General features: G+C 39.0%; 1 protein-coding gene across 1 annotated transcript; it reads right to left on the bottom strand.

The window, feature by feature from the left end:
* Positions 1-243: 243 nt before the first annotated feature.
* On the bottom strand, positions 244-19,259 carry LOC115788144 (transmembrane protein 65-like). The gene is made up of 7 exons (XM_030741083.1): positions 19,238-19,259; positions 16,651-16,695; positions 15,270-15,337; positions 15,058-15,112; positions 5,623-5,665; positions 5,143-5,248; positions 244-4,681 (listed from the first exon to the last, which is right to left on the bottom strand). The coding sequence occupies exons 1-7, from the start codon at positions 19,257-19,259 to the stop codon at positions 4,571-4,573; spliced, it is 450 nt and encodes a 149-aa protein (XP_030596943.1). The 3' UTR covers positions 244-4,570.
* Between the last annotated feature and the right edge of the window lie 2,804 nt (positions 19,260-22,063).

Below are 22,063 nucleotides of genomic sequence, written 5' to 3'. Positions count from 1 at the left end.
AAGGTGCCAAATTAGCTCAGTGGGTGAGCCCCATGGCTAAACGCAGCCCTATCCCCTGCTGTCTCGCCTCTCTGCTCTTTACTGCTACTATCAAATAAAGGCAAAAAGCCAAAAAATAATATATTGCACTGAATACAACCATCGAACTGCTGAGGACAGCTTCAGCTTCCTCAGTCTGGAGTTTCCAGAGCACCTCAGCAATGAATAGCAGTAAGTGAAGCACAGCATCAGTAAACACTCCAAACATATTCATTTATTTTTGTTTAAACTACACATAATGTTGCAAAATACATCCACACTGTATCCTTCAGCATTACAGGTTGTTTAGTACATGCTGTACATGTATCAGTGCACAGCAGCAGCTGTTCAAATGTCCACAAGATGGTAGCACAGCACAGAATTCCTTTGCCTGACAGACTTAAATGACAAACTTCTTGTTCATATGCTTCAAAATATGTCTTGACACAATTAAATTAAGGAAAATATAATTTAAAAAACCCAGTTTGATTTAAAATCTTTATCCTCTAATATGAAATACAAACACAATACAAACATGAGATGATACAAAAAGCACAAGTTCAGGTTCTCCGCAGCATCGTCAGAACAACACAGCATTTAACATTAGCCGCTCCTTACTGAGGGTGTATTGCTCATCCTCGTCCTCAGTGAATCTCTGCTCTGATGAGACGAGCAGACAAAGAGAACTCATTTCCCTCAAGGCTTTTACAGTTAATCCAATGACAAACTTGAATTTCTTCTGCAGTCGAGTCCACATGCTCATTAAGACAGTGTGCAAACATTTCTGTCTGAACTCAGAACGCTGTTGGACCTGCAGCCTTTAATTTAGACGATGTGTTAGGATTTGTGCTTAAAGTGACCCCCTCCCCAAGACAAATGTTTCATAATCAGCTAGAAAAACAGCAGGACTCAAAAGCAGACAATTTTCAAACTTTTCTAGGCATAGAAAGCTTTTCTGTGAAGAACAGAAGGTAAAAAGGCTCACAATCTCCTTTGTTAGTCCCAACATACTACAATCAGTCAACTATTCTGCTGAAATAAACTGATGTGGATCTGGGATAAACAAGATAGCTGTTCCAAACATCAGTTATTGGAAAAAAATAATTTGATGTGAAAATTTGGAAAAAACAAACTTTTCTTCAGTGTCTTCATTAGAGCCTTTTAGCCACGGCCTACACTTTGCTTTCACTGCAAAATCTTACGTTATTCATTTTGAAACTCTACATGCAGGCTACTGTTTGTCTGCATGCAGTGACATAAGATCGTGCAGCTCTAACATCAGCAGAGAGGATTGTGATTATCTGTTACACCCCTGCTAGCTTTCCTCTGCTAGCTCACTGGGGCTGCTTCAAACTGAATGTGCCACTCTGAGCCAGACACATCTCTAGACCTCAGAGTGGTGAGTGCTTCAGAGCCAAATCAGAGTATCTTTTATTCTATTTATCTGAGCTTCTAGATTCTAGAGTGGTTTAAAAACAATGACACAGGCATCTGCTGTGATAATTGACCTGGCCAAAAATCAGATGATTCCCAATAATACCGAATTTCTGGGTAGATGAAATAATTGATAATGTTCCTACAACTGCTAAACAACAGCCAAAGCTAACTTGCTGCAGCCTTGAAGGCTCTTCAATCACTGATATTGGATTACATAAAACATTAAAAAAAAAAAAAGAAAACTTCACTGATTAGACGTCAAAGCAGAGCAGAGAGAGCCTTATTGATCAGTGTGTTTACTATTACGGCATCCATTTTCTTCCACTTATCCCGTTCAGGGTTGTGGGTGGGGGCTACATCCTGGGAAGGGTTCTGTTGAGTGGTTGTTCTATAAAATATCTGACATGGAGTTGGCTCATAGCTAACGAGTTTGCAGAGGCATTGAAGAAGAAGAGCTGTCACTTCACTTTTCAGTTTGGATGTAAAAGAAACACTTTTTCCAACATTTAGAACAACTTTTTACTTTGTCTGTTTAGACACTTTTTTTCCCCACTTATTAGAAAAAACAAAACAAATCTGATTTTTACTTTTAAAATGTGAGAATTTGTTTTTTTTTCCTGCAGTATGTTACCATCCAAATAAATCTCTTGTGACCCTGGAGTAAAAACCATGATTTCTGAATTTTATTTTATTTTTTAAGAACAAACAAATTATTACTTATAAAAAAGGTGAACACACTGATCAATAAGAAAAGAGTCACTAATTCAAAATAATATGATGAGAGGTTACCATGAACTAGTAAACAGAGCAGTAAATTGAGGGAATGCAGTCTGAGGCTCAAGAGGAGAAAAGGCATTAACTGGATTCAGTGTAGTTACAAAAAAAGTGCTTTGCAGGTTTGCTGACAGGTTTAATTGTGAAAAAGAAAATGAAGGTAAGAGAAATTCCTGAAACTTCTGAGCCAACTTGTCTGACTGATTTTGAATTGCACCTTCTTTGGCACCATATGCAGCTTCAGGTCTGGTCAAACAAAAGTTAAAGAAATAATTAAATTAAACAGGCGGCTAAATGCAAGTTAAGCATCTGTGTGAGAGAAAGAAAAGAAAAAGATGGTGGTAAAAAAACCAAACAAACATACAGTGGCCCAAAACTGAAAACAGCAACTTCAGTTTCCAGATAGTGTGCGCTGGCACTGAACGCCTCCTACTTCAGCGCTTACAAAACATGTGAGAGCATACTAAAAAAGATCTGCTATAGAAATAGTCAGATTATAGAGCCACATCATGCAGGACACAGAAATCATTCTTCAAGGTTGTGGACGACAGTCTTCATTTACACAGGACTATGACTGTACAGTGACCGTACAGGCAAGTCTGTTCTGTTCCAGCTGGAGTCATGAAAAACATCTGTTGTTTTTGACTCATGAATAAATAGTGTTTTTGGAGATGGAGTCTGTAAATGTATAAAGTGTGTGCTGAAAGGAAATTGTAAACATCATATCGTGCTCCCCCCTACCAATTTATCTGAATTAAAAAAAAAAAAAAACACAAAATAGAAACAGTTGGTTAGTATCTCCGGTTTTTGTTTCTGCTGTCAGGATGGGAAACTAGCAGCAGTCTCTGCACTCGTCGCTGCTAAAACAGTCAAACTGGCTGCTTGATTTTTGGATTTTAGCTGAGAGCTGGGAAGAATAAAACATATTCCTAGAAGCTGCTCGGACAGGATTTAAGCAAGCCATCTGTGCTGACTCAAAAACAGGGAGGGAAATCAAAGTTTAGAGTCGCACTGATTCTTCCCATCAGCCCCTGAGACCAAGTCAGAGTGAGAAAAGCCAAACGTTTGAATTTCTGAAAATACTAATAGAAAAAAATACTGAAATAATAATTACAGAGCAGCAAAAGCACCACCAAGGTTACGCTTATGTTCATTTTGCACAAAACCTCTCTCCAGGGTCTCTGCCAGCACCAGCACTCCATTTTTTATCAGCTTAAAATGAGGATACCTCACAGCATGAAACTGTGGGCTCCATTTTTATGCTAAGTAAACTAACTGCTGACACACTAAAAACTGGAACTGTAAAAGGAAATGTGTCATCAAAGTGTCTCTTACTGAATACATCCTGTGCAGCAAAACCATTAAACTGCTACTGAATTTTACTTATTTCTTTGTGAATTTTCACCTGTTTTCAAGCTCCTCACAGCTTTGAGTGCTTTAGCTACACAGTACATGAAAAACTGACGTCATGCTGTGATTGAATGGAACTGACAGTGGGAACAAGGTATAGGAGGAGGTATAAATCCAGCCTTTTAAAAATCACATCTTATTTTGCATTTATGTGGTGCTGGAATATTGAAAAAAATGAACACCCACTGAAGCTTAAACAAGAAGTCAGGGAATTATGATAAACCGTGTACACCACGCATGAAAACATGTAAGATGAAGCTAAAAATCAGGTTAATGGTGACAAACTTTAATTAACCATGCAAATTCACGCATTGCACACCAATCCACCACCTGCTGTCCACCAGCACCGGCCTAGATGACCAAAAATAAGCTTTTTTTTTTTTTTTTTTTTTTAATTATCTTTAAGTATGATAACAAAAAGAAAGATGCTCACAGCTATAAATGTCACCCTCATTAATGTCAACGCAATATTGATTAATCTGAATTAAGAGTAATTTTACTTTCAGTAAATCTTTAATTTTATTGTGACGTTTTCCTGGGTTTTTTTTTGGCAAATAAATTACACTCAGAATAAAAGTAATGGAGGCTAGAGAGACTCTGAACCACAGCTGTGCAAAAGTGCACAGTCAATTAGGAATAGGACTGATATGAAGAATCAATGAGAATCAAATCTCATAAAACTCCTCCACTGTTCATCTCACATGAAAACTTCCATTTAACTTTCCGCTGAACTGGCACACTGAAGCAACAGATGGCATTTCTTTTTGGAGCAAACGGTATAAAAATAACACCACCAGATGCTTCAAACAGCCATTTCCACCAACTTCAAGCTGCCTGAGTAGGATGACAAAGAAACATTCGACTAACTATGTTTTTTAAAGAGCGTTGACATCAGCAGTATCCTGTGTGCAGTGTTATGTAGAGCGGCGTGTTACAAGGATTTTGATGGTGCGTCACAGCTGTCCTTGTCATCGCTGTCGCTGAGGAAAAGCAGCGGGAACATCCCCAGAATACAGCCGATTGACACACCAATGGCTTTACCCTGCAGAAGGAGGCAAAGAAGAAATCGAATCATCATAAATCTGAGTAGGATTTTTTTTTTTTTTTTAAAAAGCATAACAAAAAAAAACAGTTGGAATCTTCCAGAGGTGAAACACCTTCTGAGTCTAGCTTTGGAAAGACAGGGCAGGTGTACTCTCATCTGAGTCTACATGTATTATTCAGAGATTTTTAGCTTTTTTTCTTTTATCCTTATAGACCTTTAACAAGATCTTGCACTTCCTTTCAATAAGAAAAAAGCTTACAAACTTTTTTCCCTGTGGATTCTCCTTATTGTACACTATCTATAATGTGGTCCTGCTCCTGAATGGGACTAATATGAAGAATCAATGAGAATCACATCTCATGAAACCCATCCAGCCGCACCATCACCCTCCTGACTGCTCCAGTTCAGCTTTCTTTTTGCTTTTATTTGGCATAAGAGAAGGATTTTAAAAATCTAACCATGTGAGAGCTGAGCCTGGTCTGCCACATATCCACCTGCTTGGGTGTCAGATCTGGAACCTGCATCCCCAGTTTGGAAGCCAGAACCTCCACATAACCTGCAAGACTTCACAAGAACAACAAATGTATATTTATAACCTCATGGACACTTCCAATCTTTAACTTCAAAGGGACAGTTCACCCCAAAAATCAAATATGCATGTTGTTCGTGGATTTGCATTCATGTTATTTTGGTGTGAGCCGCCCAGTATTCTAATACCAAAATATTCCTTTTAAAGATGACATCAGTTTGTAGTACTTTCTTTCAGGGGAAAAAACTAAATGAAGGAAACAGAAATTTACTACAAATAAATAAGAAAATAAAAAAGATATTTAAACAGAAAAAGAACTGTACACAGCTAACCTGCACCAGCAAACTTCACACAGTTTGCTCAGAATAAATCTGAATATTCAGAGACCGTTTATAAGGATGCTGCTTACCCAAGACCTGCCAGATCTGAAACCAGGTTCCCCAGAGCCGCAGCTGCAAACACAAAGAGGAAACCACTTTCATTCCTGCCGCTCTGATGAAAAAAAACTACTAGCACAGAAATGGATAACACATAAAAGAGAAATGCTGCTGATGTGTGCGCTTCCAGCAGCAACTTGGTGATTGATTTATGTCATGTTTAATGTTTGGGAAAATAATGGACTCAGAAATGGTGTCATTTTATGAATTATAAATCGCTCTCTTTAAGAGGCAGCTTTTTTTTTCTTCTCAACACACTTTAATAAGTCTGTGTAGATTCTCAGTTATCCAGGTCATAGGTCAGGTCATGATGGTTGTTCACAGTACTGTGAACAACCATCATTGAACAGAGGAGGTGGATTACGTCACCAACTTTCCCCCGCTTACAGTGCTGTCCTGAGCTCCCTTCCCAGACGTCTCAACCCCCATTCACACCTTTGTTCCAGTGACCTCAATAGGCCACAGGAAACAATGGAGCGGAGTCCTAAATTGGTTTCAACTGAAACCACTGATTAAATATGACCCACGCCCCCTTCACACCTGGGCACATGTGTTCAAGCACATGATCAATAGAGGGTCATAACCACCTCCAGGGGACTACGCCCACAGGGGTTTAAATACCTGGGTCTCTCCACCATTTGGTTGAGAACTGAAGAAGCCTTTCGGATGAGAGGTGAAACGTCTTCAAGAAACAAGAAGAAGTCCAGTCGCCTTTTTCAAGCTCCAGAGACTACACTTTAATAAGCTTTAAAGTTTCAGGAAAAAAACAAACTCAGACGTCTTAATCTGAAAATTTCGCAGGAACATGAGGTTTACTTTAGACTGAATCAAAAATCTAATAACCATCAACTCGCCATCAACTATACTTTCCTCTGAGAGAACAGGGACCAAAATCTCTGAAGGAAATCTGCACTTTGCTGTGCTAATGTCTTATCAAGGACAATTTAAGTCTGACACATTACACACATGCACACACCACCTCCTAATGCTGGATGTGGTGAAAGCTTTATCCAATCTTTTCTGCTGCTGACCCAGACATTTATCGATGAGGAAGCAAGCAGAGGTCGCACTCGTCTCTTGAGCTTATTTTAAATTGTGATTACTTCCATCATTTAACTGAATGCAACAGCACTATATCAGGTAACACTTCTAAATTCAGTCTTTATTAAGATTATATACAAGCATTTTGGTTACATCCTAACAGCCAGACAAATAAATGCAACTTAAGCTCTTATACCTGCAATATATAATACCTCTATCTTTCTTATATCTGTCTTTACTAGTTGGCTATGTACCACACTCTTTTAAGGTGGCAGTAATTAAACCATTACTTAAAAAGCCATCACTTGACCCAGCTGTCTTAGCTAATTATAGGCCAATCTCCAACCTTCCTTTTCTCTCAAAGATTCTTCAAAGAGTAGTTGTAAAACAGCTAACTGCTCATCTGCAGAGGAACGGTTTATTTGAAGAGTTTCAGTCAGGTTTCAGAATTCATCACAGTACAGAAACAGCATTAGTGAAGGTTACAAATGATCTTCTTAGCGCCTCTGACAGTGGACTCATCTCTGTTCTTGTCCTGTTGGACCTCAGTGCAGCTTTTGATACTGCTGACCATAACATTTTATTATGGAGACTAGAGCATGCTATGGGTATTAAAGGTGCTGTGCTGCAGTGGTTTGAGTCATATTTATCATATGATAAACTCCAATTTGTTCATGTAAATGGGCAGTCTTCGTCACACACTGAGGTTAATTATGGAGTTCCACAGGGCTCTGTGCTAGGACCAATTATATTTACACTATAGATGCTTCCCTTAGGCAGTATTATTAGAAAAAAATTGCATACATTTTCATTGTTATGCAGATGATACCCAGCCTTATCTGTCCATAAAGCCTGATGACACACAGTTAAACTGCAGGAATGTCTTAAAGACATAAAGGTCTGGATGACCTCTAATTTCCTGCTTCTAAATTCAGATAAAACTGAAGTTATTGTACTCTGCCCCACAAATCTTAGAAACATGTTATCTAATTATATAATTACTCTGGATGGCATTACCTTAGTCTCCAAGAAAAATCTTGGAGACATTTTTGACCAGGATGTACATTTTAACCCCTTAACTGGCAAGGGCCCGCTGACGGGCCGTTTGTAGTCCCTTTTATATGGCAGGCTAGACCCTCCCATTTTTACTGACGCCTCATTCGGCCAATCATCTAACTGGCTGCACCAAATCACCTGACAAAGCTACGTGACGCCCTCTGAGTATCACTGGCTCTAGCAAACCCATTTCTTAACATGATTGGCCGAATGAGGTGTCAATCAAAATGGGAGGGTCTAGCCTGCCATATAAAATGCACTTCATTCAGCCGGCGGACCAGACGCGGCCAGTTAATAGGCTATGAAATGGGTTTTTCAGAGCCAATAATAACCAGAAGGCGTTATGTAGTTTTTGTCAGGTGATTTTTTTGCTGCCAGTTAAGGGGTTAAACAAATATGTAGGACTGCTTATTCTTCTTGTGAACTGTCCTTTGCTTTGGATGGTTGACCCCAGACATTTAAACTTCACCACCTTCACTATCATCCACCTTCACTATCTCAACTCCTTACCGTTTCACCTTTCCACCCATTTCCCTCTCGTACACACACGTATTCTGTTTTGTGGGGAGTGGCGGGAGGAGGGGAAGGGTCAAGGATACACATGACCAGGAGGGCCTCGTTGAGCACCCCAGTTCCCTATACGTGACCACAGGTCCAGGGCTTGAAGTGAGGATTGTTTTCTTAGCGATGCATAAGGCAGTAAGAACTATGTGTGACATAGTTGCTTCCATATCTAATTCACTTACATCACCTTAAATTCACAGTTTGGGTGAGGTTGGGATACCGAAATTAAATCATGTGGAAAGATCTTCACATATCCTCTGCCAGAACCTCTGAACAGGCGTTCACGACCATATAACATGCATATAGTTCTCTGCATGGTTGCCTGAACAGTGCGTGTATATATTTGTGTCTCTGAGGCCCATTTGAAACATTCTGTGTCCCATATAGTGTATTCTACGGAGAGTTTTGTATTGTATAATGACTTTTAGTCATTTTGAAGGTGTTTAAGTATATCGGTGTCCAGAAGTTTTCATCTGGGTTGATGGAAAGATCTCACTCCCATTTTGCAGTTGGAAGGGAAATCGAATAATTAATTTTTAACAATAACTTATATATATTTTTATAACAATTTAGGGGTACAGAGATTTAGAAATTCTGTTACCCTTACAGCGATTTCTAAGTTCAGATGATTTAAATTAAATCTTGCCTGTATGATGGACCTCAATTTCTGATATTCAAGAAATTTACTGTTGCTGATTCCATATCTTGGAACAATTACAATTCAGAGGCAAAAATGTTGATTTACTTCAGTTGATGGAGTAGTCTGATATAAATGAGAACTTACCTATAAGTGTGATTGTCTTCAGAAGAGTAGCTTGTGAGTTCCCAAGGAAAGGTAATAAATGATCAGCATAAAGACTTATCTTATGGTCTTTATTTTCAGTTTGAATTCCTTTAATATCTACATTTTAATATTAATAAATAATAATGTATTAGTCTTATATAGCGCTTTTCTAGACACCCAAAGACGCTTTACAATTTCATGCACTATTCATTCACACCTCAATCATACTCTGTGGTGGTAAGCTACTAATGTAGCCACAGCTGCCCTGGGGCAGTCTGACAATTTTGTCAGATTGTGGCTGCTAGTGGCACAATGAAAATTACAAAAAGTGAGGGAGAGAATGGGCAGCGCTGCCTGGTGCCCCACCGCAAATTGAAGCTTTGGGAAGTAAGATTGTTTGTCCTAACACGTGCATTTGAAGAGCTGTATAGTGTTTTGTGTTTCACATCTGTAGCGCTCAGCATGAAGCCATGCTGTTGCTCACTGATCCTCACCTCTCTTTTCACCCTCTCTTCTCAGCAACTCTTTCCCATAGCTTCATGGTATGGCTCATTAAGTTTATCCCTCTGTATTTATATTCTGCGTGCTTGATCTGGCCAAGATTTTATGCCAGATGCACTTCCTGTCCCAACCCAATTTCCCACACGCCTTCTTTTTTTTTTTAACACTTCAATGAGTTTTGGAACAAAGTGCATTTTTTGGTAATTTTGAGGCATAATTAAACCCAAAAAATATGATGCTCCAGAAAATCAACAAGATAAATATATTGCTTCTTTAGCAGTGGTTATTTGTGCTACATAATTGGATTTTTTTATGCTTAATTAAGACACTTAACTTGCCAAAGTGCCCTGAATGAGTCCATTTACCATTTAATTAAAAGGTTCCTGCACCTACTTAACAGTCTTGTTGCACTAGGAAGAATCCAGTAATTATTAAGATTAATCTGAAACTTTAGCATGGGGCTGAAAGCAGAGCAGTAACCTGTAAATACAGACACTGATTACTGTCTGACAGCAAAGTTAGAAACATGTCTGTCACTTTTTTCAATGTTTCTAATTATATAATTGTGTTTTTATGCTTTATATACAGTAATCCCTCGCTACTTCGCGGTTCAATTTTTGCAGACTCGCTGTTTCGCGGGTTTTCGATCAATATTAGTGTAAAATATTTATTGCGGTATTTTCGCTGTTTCGCGGGTTTTTGCGGTTCATCACATGCGTAGTTGTACAGTAATGTATATATTTGGTGTATAAGTGTGTGGGGAGGGTTTATAAAAACTTAAAATAGTGAATAACTACTAAAATAATGTATAGGCATTAAAATAAATGCCTATACAGTTCTGGAACGCAACACCCGCGATAAGGATTACTGTATTTTTTTTATTTCAGATGTTTTCAGACCTAAAAATATTCACAACTCAGAAAAAAAAATGTAAAGAAAAACTACTGCTCCTTCCGAACAAGTTTCAAAAGCAAGGTTTAGCTCACTTCTCATTTCAGTGTGTTTTATCTTGTTTATTTATTTTTATTATATTTATTTTTGTTGCTATTTTTACCATTTATCAATTAATCATTAAAAAAAAAATCATTATTTCTTGTATTAAGTATTTCCAGTTCCCTCTTCACCAGAACGATCTTTAAACATTACATCTTTCATGAGACTACCATGCATTAATAGCTCCGCAGAGATGTAAAAGGAATACATTGGATTTTTTCCCCAAAGCTAAAGTGTGTATATTTTTTATGTGATTTTTATCAGATTTTATCTGGTTCGATATGTGCAGCTTTTATGTGCTTGCAGGTGAAGAAAGAATTTGAAAACCTGATTTGCATGCGAAAATGCAGTGTTTATGTCCCTTTGACCACTGAAATAAAAAGGAAATACAGATGATACATCAAAATAAGTGCCTGAGGGTGCTTTAAGGTGCCTACAGAGTATTAGGACTAAGCACCAATGTGTCTCTGTGACATAATCCTCTTTTTTTCTGTATTTAATGTGTGTGTGTGTGTGTGTGTGTGTGTGTGTGTGTGTGTGTGTGTGTGTGTGTGTGTGTGTGTGTGTGTGTGTGTGTGTGTGTGTGTTAATACTTTTACAGAAGGTTCCACCTGAGAAAAAGACCCCAGGGATAAAAGGGATTTCTAACAGCACAAATATTTACCTGATGCTCAGACTATATGCCTCCTCCAACATGCTCCTTTTAAGGACCCACCCACACAACACCCTGACAGAAAAGTGTATATACCTACAAGTGTCCAGTGCCAAGTGGCCCACATACATCGCTGCATATTCATATTCAAATGATGAAAAGGCACAGAGAGTATCCAAACAACAAATCAAAGCATAAAATACCAGATGAGATTCAGTAGGAGTGAGAGAAGGTGTGAAAGTTTTCATGGATCAAAGAGCATATTTGGAAAGGCACCAAGACTCCAGTCAGCTTATCTCTGCTTTCATGGTTTTCACCATCAGCAAAATCAGCTTCACAATAATTCCAGCACACCAACAATGCACTACAGCTCTGAATAATTAACACTGTGGACTGCATTGTGGTGGAAAAGTTATTTGTTTATTGAAACTAAAAGGCAACAAAGCTTGAAACTGAATGTGCACATGCACTACAGGAGCTGAAACTCCAAATGGACAGCTTCGAATAGAAACTCCTTGATGGCCATTCGTGAGACAGTGAAACAAGCTCAAGTCATTTCACCCAGCACACTTGTAGAATAAGATAGTAAAGACCTGGGAGAAGAAACAGGAGTCAGCAAAACTTCAAAGGTTCCCCCCTCCCAATAAAATAAAACAACTCTGCAGGTTGGACTGTGATGACACAGACATAAGAGCCTGGATAGATAAAGATGTCACAGCAGAGCTATTGATCTAGAGCTCGTCTTCAGCCTCTGATTTGCACTTTGCAGAGGAAAATGGAGCCAAGTATCCATGGAAACCAAAGAGTTGAGTGATGGAAAGAGGGAGAAAGCGAGCTCCAGCATTTTATGGTTTTTGTTTCCCGTGCTCATATGGGATAATGAGAACTGCGCACAATTGCAGACAACCATCAGACACGTAAGTGCAAGACTTGCACATCACATCATTAAAAATAGTATGAATTTAAAAGGAAAATTGATTATCAAATTCTAACTAGGGGTGGGACTTTAACGCGTTAATTTCGATTAATTAATTACGGGGAAAATAACGAATAAAAATTTTTAACGCATTTTAATCGCACTTTGCACCGTGGAACGTTTCTCAGCGCACGAGTTCCAGGCATACAGATTATATCGACATTCAGTGTCCAGATTCAGGGGCCGCATCGTTCGAAGGACCCGGCCCACGTCCTTGGCAGCCCACAAACACCGCAAAGGCCGGAAGTGAGCGGCTAGCCTTCATATCAGCGTCGCCTGCCCTCACCTCTGCGTAGCTCATGTCGCCTAGCAACCGTGAGTGCGACACACAGCTGTGTAAAAACAGCTGTTAAACGGAGAACGAACTTTTGCTCCTTTTTGTGTTTTCAAGTCTTTAATTCAAAATAAGCTGCTAAAACAAGGATAACACATTTCAACATCAAGAAATACAGCTGAGCGAATGATTAATTTCCAACTGTATTAAGTGAGACATTAATGTAGAATAAAACTATCCAGTTATGATTGCAGGTGTTTGCTTATCACAGGAGCACTTCCGCCCTTCGTTGGTCTGTGTAGCAGACTGGTGGGAAAATAAACAAAATTTGAAGTTTAAGCTTATGTATATTGATTCATTCATCAACAAAACTTAAATTGACTTAAATTGATGTTAAATATTTAAATGCGATTAAAATGTGATTAATTTCAATTAATTAATTACAAAGCTTCTAATTAATTAGATTAATTTTTTTAATCGAGTCCCAGCCCTAATTATTACTTAGGATACAATATTAATTTTATTTTACTTTACTTTAGGAGAGCATCTAGCCCTCACAGTGTCTGCCGAGAAAAATTCTGGCCCTTGGACAAATGTAGTTGATGACCCCTGCCCTACACCATAACCTGCACTGTAACCCGACATGCACCTCCATAAAAATTTAACTTCATATCATGGCGACGCGGTCCATGACTGTGGCTGGCCCGTTTACATCTTGCATTACACATGTAAAGGCTTTTGACTCACGGTGATCCTGACATCTCGGTCTCAAACGTGAGCACTTTATTTCTGTTAGATTTATTGTAAATGATAATTTCTGTTAAACCATTATTACATTTTTATTATACATTTACATTTACTTTATTTAGTGAAGAAAACATTTCTTAGCACCTCGCCTTAGCTTTTGTTATTTATAACAACCTTTGTTAAAACTTCATAAGAAGTGATGACGTTAGCTGATATCAATAAAAAAATTTCCACACGTTTCTTAATCTGTGAACAGCTTCTCACTCTTATCTTCAACAAAATTTGTGTTACCGTATTTTCCGGAGTATAAGTCGCACTTTTTTTCATAGTTTGGCTGGGGGTGCGACCTATACTCCGGAGCGACGTATATGTGACATTTATAACACATGAACCAAAATACTCCAGCCACTTGACATCTCCATGAACTGCAGCTTTAAGGCAGTCTTGCGTAACCTGTGGGCGCAGTGGATGATGGATGGAGAGCACAGCTTAACGGCAACTGGGAGAATGCACCACCCAACTTTCCTGGAAGTCAATGGATGGATCAAGAAAACATGGGCTTCAGTGACAAACCATCCTGTTGGGATTCAGAAAGGCTGGAATAATTGGAACTGCAGCTGACGACGAGTCTGACTAACGCGACACAGAAGAGGAAGCGGCGCTTCGTCTACGGAGTGTACGGAGTTGTTTAGAAGTGACACCGAGGATGAAGAATTCAATGGATTGATGGTTTGGTTAACTTGTTAGTATGTTCTTTATGCTATGGTTATCTGAATAACTTAATGTTACGTTAACATACCGAACACGTGTTCGTTGTGCGTCATGTAGCTGAATGTGTTACGTTAGCATAACGTAGGTGTAACCGTGTTCGTCCTGTTCTTTAATCCATTATTATTTTAAATTGCCGTTCAAGATGGAATTTCTGCTCTGGGTCTCGGATTCTATCAACCCCCCCCCCCCAAAAAAGTGCGACGTATAGTCCAGTGCGACCTATATATGTTTTTTCTTCTTTATTATGCATTTTTTGGCTGGTGCGACCTATACTCCGGAGCGACGTATAGTCCGAAAAATACGGCACGTGGCTATAGTCACGCCGGCTTTACAGCACATTGCAAACATTACCATGCCTTACTGCGACCCGCTGTTTTGGAATATTATAAAGATGGTTACTGGAGTTAGGCATTTGTATTGTTAATATGTCACAGTATACTGCAAAGCCCATGCCTAAAATGATGCGATCTTGTATTCATCAGCACACTAGAACCCAAACACAAGTAGCCCTGAATGATATCAAAAGATTAGCTGAGATCAGCAGTTCTTCACTTCATGAGGCTGAAAACAGAGAACATAAGCTCTAAAATCTAAAGGTTTTGATTTTTCCACACCCGCCTCTCCTCTGCTCATCAAAACTTAACAGCTTCTACTGGGTATAAAAATCATAAATCAGTCCAACATATTTTGAAGATTCATGTACATAGTTAATAGTAGTTAATGAGCTAAGATGGCGATTAATTTCTATTAATTAATTACAAAGCTCCTAATTAATTAGATATTTTTTTAATCGAGTCCCACCCCTTATATATATATATATATATATATATATATTTTATTAACATATATATCACAGTTGTTGTAAAATAGATAGAAATCAACTCATCTGAGAAGATGGAAGCACAAAGTTTGGAACTTTGCTTGGATTCCCAATCAAAACTTTTTTCAATTAAAATGTTAACAGCCAACAAGATAATAAAGTAACTTTAGATATTACTGTGACTCTGCCTCTACAGATTCCCTGCTCTGTTTCTCTGTCAGCTCTTACCAGCCATGGTGGAGATCCCCAGTGTGACTCCAATGGAGAGTTCGATTTGTGTTCCCTGGAAAATAAAAGAAAAAGGTGAAATGTTCAACCTGACTCAGTGTTTAGCACATCAGGAAGAGCAGACAGAAGGAAATTACAGCTTTACTGCTGAGGTAAGGCTCCCCTTTTTTTCTTTATAAGCAACTAATTCCTACAAAATGAGATTCACTTACTGCTGCAATCATAATGGCATTATCCAAAAAGCCAAATCCAACAAAGGGGATGGCGTTGTGGAGTAAAACTGCAAATTAAGAGGAGAAGGTAAATGAAAAACATTAAAAGTATAGAATACATTTAACAGATTAAATAGAGAAAATGAGGAAAAGCATTACAGATCTCTTTGAAGTTGTTTCCCGTGTTTTCATAGGCATAGCGGCTGGTTTTAGATTCATATTTCAAAAATATTTATTATAAACCTTATGAGACAGCAATCATAAAATCCTAAAGTGTATATAAGAAGGTAGTGCATGCAAAGTGTCTTAAACCTGCACTCTTCCTAACATAGGGAGAACGGGGGTGGGGGTGGGGAACACAGCTTGTCTATTAAATTAATAGACACAGCTTGTCTATTAAATGCGAGAAGTATCACTTTTATTTATTTCTGTTGGTTGTTATTTTATTGATTTTAACATTGATTACATTTTGTTTTTGTTGTCTAAACAACAGAGTTTCAAACTGAATAGGTATAATTTAATAGCTGTTTTTTACTTAAGGTTGATATTAAAAAGTGAATCATTTGTTCATGACATTATTTGTGAGGCTTCTTTAATGTCAGAACGTTGTTTAATTAAAGAACCAGTTCTATTGGCAGTTAACCTACATAAATACATTTTTGACCAGTATTAAATGCTTTTGACCAATAAAACCTATCACACATTGCACTTGTGTGTGCTACTAAATTATTTTTGTGCTACTGAAATATTTAGCTTGCTAGTATCAGTGTAGCCACCTGATAAAGTAGGCACACAGCCCTGGAATGACATGGTCATTATGCTTGATAAAAGCCATTTTTTTGGTGGTTTGCTCACATCTTATGATTATAAACATATACATATGTAAACATCAAATAGCATTTTTTTATGCTTTGCTCCGAGTATTTACAGATCTGTCAAGTTTCCGATATGTGTCCCCCCGAATAGTAAAGTCATTCCTGCGCCCTTGCTTCCTAATGACCAGCAGGCCACGACTCCTCTGGCTACAAAAATCAGTTTTATCGAAGTCTGATAGGAGGTCACTTACTGAATCAACAGTATCACTGATTTTCAGATTTCAGAGAATATTATTTCATACTGAGAAAGACAATTAAAAAAAAAAAAAATCACAAGAACTAAGTACATCGCTTGTAAAAGCGATGTAAAAATAAAAAAGTGTTCTGCATCTGCAATATGAGCATTAAAAAAAGTTTCTTTCCAAAGTCAAATATCAACTACTGTTCAAGCATTAAAGCCTGAACTGGAGGAAACTGCAAAATTACTGATGAATAAATTTCAGTTTGCAATTTCCTTCCAAAATTTGGAGGATTTGTGTTTGTGTGTGCAGGGTTTAATCTCTCACCATATCTGATCTGTGCTGCAGTCGGTGGTGAGGGCTCCAGTTTATCTGCAGAAAAAATAAATTAAAAACACATCAGAATTTCACTCATTAACTGCTGAGGTTTGAATTTAAGTGTCTGCAGCAACATGAAGATACAGTTTCATCACTGAAAACTCATCACAGCCGCCTCTCATGTATAATCATCCATCTAGACTTTCAGCCGAAGCTCCACAGTAAAGTTTCAGAATGCAATTGCTCCCCCCCTAAAAATGTACTAAAATGCATGAAACCCTCACCAGCTCGTGTCCTACAAGAGTCCCAAAGAAACAGCAACTAGGCTCAATTTCACTGCAGAACATTTCATTCCTGAGTTTATCTCGAGCATCACTGCAATTAATTTCTTTAAAACAAGATTATTTTAAGATTATTCCAGCTGTCACGGGGGAAAGAGGCTCATGGAAAGGAAAGGCTGCCAGAGACACAGAGACGAGGCTAAGACAGAGAGACAACCACTCAAGCCTACAGTCAATTTTTTTTTTGATCAAAGTGTTTTATTGTTTTTTTTTGTTTGTTTTTTTAAATAAACACAAAACAGCAACAAAAACAAAGACACCACAAAAATCCCTCCCACCCCTTCTGTGCTGGATCTATTACAGCAACGTGTACACATCTTGTGCTTGTAAAACAACTAATATTAATCTCAGGTTTGTGCATATATACAGTGGTGTGAAAAAGTGTTTGCCCCCTGCCTCATTTCCTGTTTTTTTGTATGTTTGTCACACTTAAGTGTTTTGGAACATCAAACCAATTTAAACAATAGTCAAGGACAACACAAGTAAACACAAAATGCAAGTTGTAAATGAAGGTGTTTATTAGTAACGGTGAAAAAAATCCAAACCATCATGGCCCTGTGTGAAAAAGTGATTGCCCCCTAAACCTAATAACTGGTTGGGCCACCCTTAGCAGCAACAACTGCAACCAAGTGTCTGCGATAACTTGCAATGAGGCTTTTACAGCGTTCTGGAGGAATTTTGGCCCACTCATCTTTGCAGAATTGTCCTAATTGAGTTACATTAGAGGGTTTTCGAGCATGAACGGCCTTTTTAAGGTCATACCACAACATCTCAATAGGATTCAGGTCAGAACTTTGGCTAGGCCACTCCAAAGTCTTCATTTTGTTTTTCTTCAGCCATTCAGTGGTGGACTTGCTGGTGTGTTTAGGATCATTGTCCTGCTGCAGAACCCAAGTACGTTAAAGCTTGAGTACACGAACAGATGGTCTGACATTCTCCCTCAGGATCTCTTGGTAGACAGCAGAATTCATAGTTCCATTTATCACAGCAAGTCTTCCAGGTCCTGACGCAGCAAAACAGCCCCAGACCATCACACTACCACCACCATATTTTACTGTTGGTATAATGTTCTTTTTCTGAAATGCAGTGTTCCTTTTACGCCAGATGTAATGGGACACACACCTTCCAAAGAGTTCCACTTTTGTCTCATCGGTCCACAGAATGTTGTCCCAAAAGTCTTGGGGATCATCAAGATGCGTTTTGGAAAAATTGAGACGAGCTTTAATGTTCTTTTTGCTCAGCAGTGGTTTTCTTCTTGGAACTCTGCCATGCAGGCCATTTTTGCTCAGTCTTTTTCTGATGGTGGAGGCATGAACGCTGACCTTAACTGAGGCAAGTGAGGCCTGCAGTTCTTTGGACGTTGTTGTGGGGTCTTTTGTGACCTCTTGGATGAGTCGTCGCTGCGCCCTTGAGGTAATTTTGGGCGGCCGGCCACTCCTGGGAAGGTTCACCACTGTTCCATGTCTTCGCCATTTGTGGATAATGGCTCTCACTGTGGTTCGCTGGATTCCCAAAGCTTTGGAAATGGCTTTATAACCCTTTCCAGACTGATAGATCTCAATTACTTTCTTTCTCAATTGCTCCTGAATTTCTTTGGATCTCGGCATGATGTGTAGCTTTCAAGGATCTTCTGGTGGACCTTACTGTGTCAGGCAGCTCCTATTTAAGTGATGTCTTGATTGGGAACAGGTGTGGCAATAATCAGGCCTAGGTGTGGCTAGGGAAATTGAACTCAGGTGTGAAAAACCACAGTTATAGTATGTTTTAACAAGGGGGGCAATCACTTTTTCACACAGGGCCATGATGGTTTGGATTTTTTTTCACCTTCACTAATAAACACCTTCATTTACAACTTGCATTTTGTGTTTACTTGTGTTGTCCTTGACTATTGTTTAAATTGGTTTGATGTTCCAAAACACTTAAGTGTGACAAACATGCAAAAAAACAGGAAATGAGGCAGGGGGCAAACACTTTTTCACACCACTGTAATACAACCAACAATAGACCATTACACAAATTTGTCTGCTGAAATACCTTCAAAATAAGATAAGAATGGCTGCCAGGTATCGTAGAATTTTTAACAGATCCCTTGAAGCCTACAGTCAATTTAGAATAACTAATTAACCTAACATTCATGTCTGTGCAATGTGAGAGGAAGCCAGAGAAGCTGAAGAGAACCAAACAGAGGGAGAACATGCAAACACCACACACAACAGAACCCAGAACCTTTCTTGCTGTGAGTCAACAATTCTAACCACTGCACCACTGAGCCCCCATGTAGGAAACCTAGTTAAATCACGTCAGAAAAAATGTAATCAAGTCAAAGAGTTACAGCTCGTATAAACCGTCTTAATTCAGTTGGAGACAGTTCAGCTCATAGATTTAATGTTGGATGTTGGCAGAGACCCCAACAGAGCTTAAAAAACCCACAAACACCTCTCCTAATAAATTATAATACTGCTCTATGTGTAAATAAGCACCTGTTTGCAAACACCTCTGTCATATTCCCTAAAAGCTGACTTATGAATATTTCTACTGTGCTCAAAAACTCAGATATTACAAGGGTTAAAATATGAAAATACATTAAAAAAAAAAAAGTCACTATGAGACTCAGTGAAAATTCGAGCTGTGTTTCTGTGAGAGCTGCTCTCTGATTTCCATCCACAGACTCAGTAGTCCCACATGCTGGTTTGGACCATCATCTCATTTTAATTAGCGAGAAGCTGCAAAATCAGGCTGGTGCGTGGAGCACCTCAGGAAACGCTGAGCTGACTCTGAGAAGTGTGCCACTGGAACAGACTGCACTCTCGGCCAGAGTCCAATTACAGGAGTAGGTCAATTAAAGCATCAATCTGCTGATTCCTTTGTTTCCTGACTTCTGCCTTTGCTTCTGTATGTTCCTCTCACACAAGGTTCACCAAGTTTTTTTGACAGTTTCTGGGAAGACAGACAGTTGGTCTCAGCACCATTGGCCTCTCTCTGAGGGACTGTGGCTGCATGAAGAAGCCTCAACTTAGACTCATGCTAGACAAAATTATTCTGACAATCAATAATATAAAAGAATATATAAAAGAATGGTGTTTCTTTTCAATCCTGACTCAAATTAATTTATAATTTTACTAATAAATACTTGTTCAGTGATTTTATCTTCTATATCTATAGCTTCTATAGTATTTGTTACATTTTACAGTCATTTTACAAACATTTTACTGTTTCCCGTGCTCATCATATCTATAATGAGCACAACTGCACACAATTGTGGTGTCTCCATAACATAGTCAACATAACACAATGGTACAAAATGTTGCTCTTCACCCATTTTCAACACAACAGGATGCCTCTGTGCTCTCCTCTCACACTTACATCAACAGTGACAGTTTGCACTACAACAGAAGCAGTGAGTGGTTAAATTTCTCATTTATTTTTCAAACTATAAAGATTTACTGGTTTTATTTTGGAAACTCCACATTAAAAAAGAAGGCAAAGAGAGGGCAGCTGAGAGGCTGTGATGAGAGTGCCTGCCAATCAAACAAACTGACTGTGATAACAGACATATCCACCAAATGAAAGTCCTGTCATAGTTTCAGGATCTATGAGTAGGCATAAATATGGTCAGATGGTGAGCTCAAGGATCTGCGCAGATGTCCAAGAACCTGCCAGTTTTTTTTGTGACCACGTGGACTCGTCCACAGGGGATTATCTTCAGGGATGTGATCGACTAGCTGACTAGATATTTTAGTGCTGCCTTTGCAAGTCAATACCAGAAATGATAATCTGTTAAACATTATTCTTATTTTATTAATGTACAACAGCAGCTACCCATAGAAGGCAACAGAATCTTAGCTTACCACGTGGACCACTCCCCAGAGCCAATTCCCTCCACCTCTGTCCACTTCTGGTAAATGACAACGAAGGTATAACTAGACTTCCACTGAGAGCAGCCTCACTAAAAACAGTTTCAGGCTACATGGGATAGTGATCTGAAATTGACTGTTGCCTTGGCCAAGAATATGATCATGAACATTTACAAAAAAAAGGGACATATTCTCTGAAATTTTTTACAACATCTTGCTGTTTCTCCATCAAGTCTCTCATCCTAATTGCAGATATCCAACTGTACTGTCACTGAAGTCATCAGTGAGTTTAACACACAAGCACATGAACCAGTTCTCCACCTTGCAGCAGATCTTCAGAGCAGAAAGAAGATTCATTGCCAACTGCAGTTCAAGGCTATGGAGCTGGACTACTTTTTTTTTTTTTTTTTCCTGGAGCCAATCCCAGCTGACATGGGGCCAAGAGGCAGGGTACACCCTGTACAGGTCACCAGCCTGTCACAGGGCCAACACAGAAAGACAGACAACCATCCACACTCACATTCACAGCTATGGGCAATGTAGAGTGGCCAATTAACCTAATCCCAGTGAGTGCATGTCTTTGGACTGTGGGAGGAAACTGGAGTACCCAGAAGAAACCCACGCAGACACGGGGAGAACATGCAAACTCCACAGAGAGAGAGAGAGAGAGAGAGAGAGAGAGAGAGAGAGGGAGGGAGAGGGAGGGAGAGAGGGAGAGAGGGAGAGAGGGGAGGGAGGGGCCCGGGCCAAGGTGGAACCAAACCCAGGCCTTCCAGATGGTATTCTAACAGTGAGGCAACAGTGCTAACCAGTGTGCCACCGTGCTGCCCGTGCATCGTTCAAGTATATATCACACAATGAAAATATATGAATGAAAATATAACCAACACAGGGAGTGGATGGAGTGAGGCATAAACACAAGTAAAATATACATTTCATGGAAATCTTGAAAACATACAGGCTGTAATATAAATTTTATCTGGAGACTATTTTAAATATATGTATTTTGAGGCTCAGCAAAAAGCATACCAATGTGACTAACGGCCACAGTAAAGGGTCCGTGTGTCTGACAGATATCCACTGCAGGTTCAGTTCAGTGTGATGCATTCAGATAATGTGCTGATTATACATGTACACAGGTCTGCCTCACTCTTCACAGGTTCACTGGAGTTTTCCTTATGCAAACATTTCAAAAGTTTATGTCTTCCAACTTATTTTATTTGTTGA

The sequence above is a fragment of the Archocentrus centrarchus genome, chromosome 11, assembly GCF_007364275.1.
Source record: "Archocentrus centrarchus isolate MPI-CPG fArcCen1 chromosome 11, fArcCen1, whole genome shotgun sequence".
NCBI classification, from domain to species: Eukaryota; Metazoa; Chordata; class Actinopteri; order Cichliformes; family Cichlidae; genus Archocentrus; species Archocentrus centrarchus.
Note: the sequence above shows the minus strand (reverse complement) of the source record. Positions and strands in the feature narration are given on the sequence as shown.

What these genes read in the sequence shown, in the direction of transcription:
- LOC115788144 (XM_030741083.1), bottom strand. Translation starts at nt 19,259, where the DNA reads ATGGGGGCTCAGTGGTGCAGTG. An exon ending in TGCAGCACAGATCAGATATG is followed by an intron (nt 15,338 to 16,650) that starts GTGAGAGATTAA and finishes CTTAATTTGCAG; the next exon opens with TTTTACTCCACAACGCCATC. An exon ending in ATGCCATTATGATTGCAGCA is followed by an intron (nt 15,113 to 15,269) that starts GTAAGTGAATCT and finishes TTTATTTTCCAG; the next exon opens with GGAACACAAATCGAACTCTC.